At 45.3% G+C, this 4,876-nt stretch overlaps 1 protein-coding gene across 1 annotated transcript in view; it reads right to left on the bottom strand.

Moving 5' to 3' along the window:
* sfrp1a (secreted frizzled-related protein 1a) overlaps positions 1–2,321 on the bottom strand; it is a 10,330-nt gene extending 8,009 nt beyond the window's left edge. Inside the window, exon 1 of the mRNA XM_031875856.1 lies at positions 1,499–2,321. Coding sequence (XP_031731716.1) covers positions 1,499–2,021 — 523 coding nt within the window. The 5' untranslated portion in view covers positions 2,022–2,321. The remainder of the gene's footprint in view (positions 1–1,498) is intronic.
* Between the last annotated feature and the right edge of the window lie 2,555 nt (positions 2,322–4,876).

The raw sequence follows: 4,876 nt of genomic DNA, 5'->3' as shown, positions 1-4,876 counted from the left end.
CCCCCCCCCCCCCTCCTTTACTGATGCTGCACGAAGTGTCTGACTCTGTTTCATACCAACACACACACACACACACACAGTGCCAACAGATTTCAGGAATTTGCAGCCAAGGAGCCATTAGTGATGGCCTCCAGACTGGATTTTAACGCGTATTGTTTGGACACTATGTTTTTCGAATTATGCTTTTCCATCTTTCGGCAGTTTTAACAGTGATGCTGCGGTAGAAAATGGGAATTATTGGATGCAGGTATTCGCTGCTGGACTTCCTCCCAGCATTATACTCCAGCTCAACAAACACCTTGGAATAAATCACTACCATCTGTTAGAGCTTTTTCAATATATGACTCCAAGTCGATAGCGAGCAACTTCACGTTCACAAGGAAGCCGGAGTTTGGCAGTTTAGAGATAGAAAAAGAAAATGTAACCGCATGAGACTTTCTATAAGGAGCAGTGTGTGGGGGGGGGGGGGGGGCATTGTTAAAGTGAAATCAAATCCAGGGTGTCACAGCTGATTTCCCCCCTAAAAGGTTGTATGCGGTTTGTTTGTGTTGGGATTTGCATCTGCAAGCACACCTTCAGCCCTGTAACAACATTCTCAGGCCCATTTAAGTGCTCGGGTGTCGGCTTTTACAGAGGGCCAAAGTGGTGGCTGTTTGTTTTCTCAGTGAGGTAGTCACTCTGAGCTTAGATGGTCAATCTTTGGTTATATTAAGGAATCACAAATGGCCGCATTGTGACCAATTGACGGCTAAGTAATCGGTAGTAATTTTTTTTAACTGATAAATTGTTAGTCATTTATCAAGCAAGAAATGCTGCATGCTTGCTGCTCCCATTGTCTTTTTGAAAGTGAGAATGTGCTGCTTCTCTCTGTTTTAGGCGATATAATATATCTAAATGTGACTACTTTGAGGCCACTTTGAAGTCGTGGCAGTGTGGAGAAGGCTTTGAAATGTAATTTAGACCTCGATGTAGGGAAATAAAATTTACACAAAACATTATCGAAAACATCAAAATCTCAATTTAGTGTCTGGTCATTTTCTGGGGAGGGGAGTATTATGTGTCAGGAAAACTTGCTCATGACCTTTTTAAAACCCGGTTACAGCCCTGGCGTAGGCAACGTGTGGCGGTTTATTTGTCACTATTTTCTGGGATTTTATAAACCCAAAAAAAGGAATCAATTCATGGCAACAAAGTCTGAGCAGCGGCAGTTGAATCCATTATGAATCAAACAATTAGTTGCAGTCATAGTAAAAACAATTATGCCCGTACCAGTTAGACTACCACCACTTTTCTTTTTTTTTAACCCAAAGTACAGAAAAGAAGGCTTCTGACCAAAAATACCCCCCCACCTCCATTAGCTACCACTAACGTGCTCTTGAGCCAGGCATTAAAACCCGCATATGTCCCAACTCAACACTGGTAACATGTATGCGATGGGTGTTTTTTGCATGTTGCTTGATAGTGGGGTAATAATTAACACTTGTCAAGTGTGGATTACCTGTCGGCTTGGTGGCCTCGGTCGAATTGGGCTGCGTCATGGCGATGCACAAGTCGCCTTGGGGAAACTTGTCGCACGCGAGCATCTCCGGCCAGGGGAAGCCGAATGCCTCCATGATGGGGATGCAGCCGTCCCGCACGGCCTCGCACAGCCAGCGGCACGGGTAGGTGGGCCGCTCCAGGCACACGGGCGCGAAGAGCGAGCAGAGGAGGAGCTGCGTGCCCGGGTGGCAGTTCTTGTGCACCAGGGGCACCCAGCTGCTGGCCTGCTGCTTCACCTCCGCCATGGTCTCGTGCTCCAGCAGGTTGGGCAGCAGCATCTGGTGGTAGCCCACGTTGTGACAGAGCCGCAGGTCCTCCGGGATGTCCACGCACTGGGGAGCCTTGCCGTAGCTGCGCCCGCCGGTGTACACGTCCGACTTCCAGCTGAGGTACTCGTACTCTGACGCTCTGCACGCCGACACGAGCGCCACTGTCGCGGCCAGTCGGATCATCCTCCAGAACGATTCAGAGGCAGACCTCATGGTTTGTTTTGTGGTTTTTTTGGTTTTTGGTTTTGCAGCAAAAGCAGCAGCAGCAATCAAATGAATGCAACTCAGCGCGGCTCGGACAACACTTACTTCATGAACAAATTTAGAGTAGAAACAAAGTTGGGGGGGAAAAAGAGGCTGAGCTCTGCTGATCGACGCGCGTAAAGCGTGTTGAATTTTCTGGTTTGAGTGAAGTCCACACGCACTCTCCTTCTGGTTGCAGCCACCGTCGCGCTCCTCTGGTGCGTCTGGCTCCCTGCGAGAGTTCGGGGAGGTACAGCGCTCTTGCCTGTGCGGAGGTTAGAGACAAGAGCGGATTGTAAAGTTCCGCTCCAGCCAATCGGAATGCGTCTGCGCCTTTTGGCACTCTGCTGTCAGTCAAAACGCTTAATTACACAGTGTGTAAAAAAAAAACTCTCCAGGAGCCTCCCTACCCGTCCTTTTTACTCCCCTGCTTCTACTTCTTTTGTCAAAAACCAAATACAGAAAAGAGAAAAATCAGAATGGTAAATGGAGGCACACATATAGACGCACACACAATGGCACCTGGGATTGCGGTTTATACATTAGTTCTCATGTAAAGTGCACAGAATAAAAGTGCCCAGTCCCAAAATGTGGTGCAGGGAACAACGTGAGTCTCTGGTGAAGACTAAGGAAGTTCACTCCAGTTAATTAAGGCTAATTTGATTAATGATGATAATGAGAAGCCTCAGTTGGTGCCCCCCCTCTGTGTTCTCATGTTATTGAGTCACAGAACTTGTTTAACAAAACTTAAGGAGAATTTTTTTTATCTTCGAAAAAAAGATTTGAACTCTTTTCTCAAGTTGCATATTTAATTATCACCTTGCTCTTTTGTTTTAATATATATATAATAAGATGTAAAAGTAACAACTTTTAACAATATCAATGTCTAAGAATATAAGTCATTTCTGGCTAACATACTTTTATTTAAATTTTTTAGAAGAGGATTCTAATACCTCAAGATTTAGCGTGCTACACTTACTACAGTGCATATACACCCTCTGTTTGTTTTTCTAATTGCACGGTATTTATCTTTAGAGAATGTGATGCTTGGATAATGATAACACATTAGAGTCTCAAACTGGGTCATGGGCTTCATTTCTTTCCAGTGGTTCCTAAAATGTGTTGCAGGAACACAGTGAGGCCCTGTGGATATTGAAAGAGAGACAAACAAAAGGAGGAAATAGTATTTCTACTTTTTATTAAAATAACTGTTCCTGCAAGAGAACGTAATAGATCAAATTCATTTGTTTTTACTTTGCGATAAAGTTTTGAAGCTCGGAGCCAAGTCTTATCTAACAATAAACAGTTGTCTTGAGGAGATGTTGTGCACATTATCCTATCTTTTTAGCGGGGGTTGGTGATCTAATACAGCTCTGTTTGTGCTCGTTGGCCATGCAAACGTTGGAGAAGCGCTTCCTTATCCGGCCTCCACGCTACACAGGCTAGAGTCAATTTGCTGAGCCCCGGGTGTCCATCTCCTCCCAGCCGAAGGTGTGAATTCCCTCTATTTAAATGAAGGCCAATTTGCATTCCATTGTGTTGGTAAGAGTTCTCGCGGAGCAGCAGAAAAAACACACGGCACTTAATTTGATTTGAAGCGTGGATGCGTTTAGAGAAATAGCTTTGCTGAGGTTATTCATCAAATTAATGTGTTCTGCAGCTGTCTCTGCGTACCGCAGGGGAACGCCGCTCACCTTCGTCTTCCTCCGCTTCTTGAACGGAGGCCTGGGAGAAGAAGAAAAAACACTCTGCAACAGCGTGCGGAATGTTAAATGCATTATGCAGCATGGATGGATGGTGACAGATGGCACCGTAATCAAAAGTTTGCTGGTTGACAAAAAGGGTCAGGCGTGAAAAGTCGAAGTGTCAGAAAATTGCTCTGAATCATTATTGAGCTATAATCAACAACATGAAATGCTTAGATTGCTCATTGGTAAGACGACCTATTGACTGATACCTCCACATAGAGATCTGTATGCCAAAGGGGTGATGTGTGCAGAGAAGAAGGCCAGCTGATTCCCCAAAGCACTTTAAAGACGACACCTCCGGTAACATTTCAAATAAACGCTGATGGTTTAATAAGGGTGGCTGTGTTTTTTTGGCAATGACACACAGACAGCTTTATGGGCTGATGGCATCCAACAACAGTTTGTACATAGATGGTTGCTACGGTTTGTTTTTTCCCCCTCCAGACTAGACCTGGCTTTGCTCACATGCATGAGGAAGCCTCCTGTCAGGAGCAATAGGCCTGCTGAAAACCATCAGCGCGACAGCGACAAGCCAAAATCTCTGTGAGACAAAGAAAATGCTGCGAGCGTTGAGGTTTGCATTTTACTTTCCATGTGAGTGTACGGCAAAGAAATGAAAAAAAAATCTTCTGCAACCAAAAGCAGATATGATTATTTAGGTGTGGATATCACTGTTATCACGACCATGTTCCCTCTCCCAAACTCTGTGCTTTAACAGAGTGTGACTAACAATAGAACGGCTAAATATTTGGACTTTCGGGCCTCTGGGAGGACGGAGTGCTTCCAAAGACCGGCGATCCGTCTTTATTCACTCGTGTTTAAAGTCGCAATCTCGCATGTATCTGTGCATGCGTTGCCATAAAAAGGCATTTTGGGCCCACGCAGAACGAACATGTGTGTCATTAAAGCATCTGTCATCAGCGGGCACTGGCTGAAACACTGGTCCTGCTTTAGAGCACGGCGACGTCAGCCGCAGACCGGCGAGGTGCGTGCACATGGCGGATGCTAAAATGTAGAAATAACAAGCTTGCCTGCTTTATGTCGGGTAACACCAGCAGAGTTATATTCTAGTACTGT

The sequence above is a fragment of the Anarrhichthys ocellatus genome, unplaced genomic scaffold (genome assembly GCF_004355925.1).
Source record: "Anarrhichthys ocellatus isolate YVR2014 unplaced genomic scaffold, GSC_Weel_1.0 scaffold97, whole genome shotgun sequence".
Taxonomy (NCBI): domain Eukaryota; kingdom Metazoa; phylum Chordata; class Actinopteri; order Perciformes; family Anarhichadidae; genus Anarrhichthys; species Anarrhichthys ocellatus.
The sequence above is the reverse complement of the archived record's forward strand: the minus strand, read 5'-3'. Positions and strand labels throughout refer to the sequence as shown.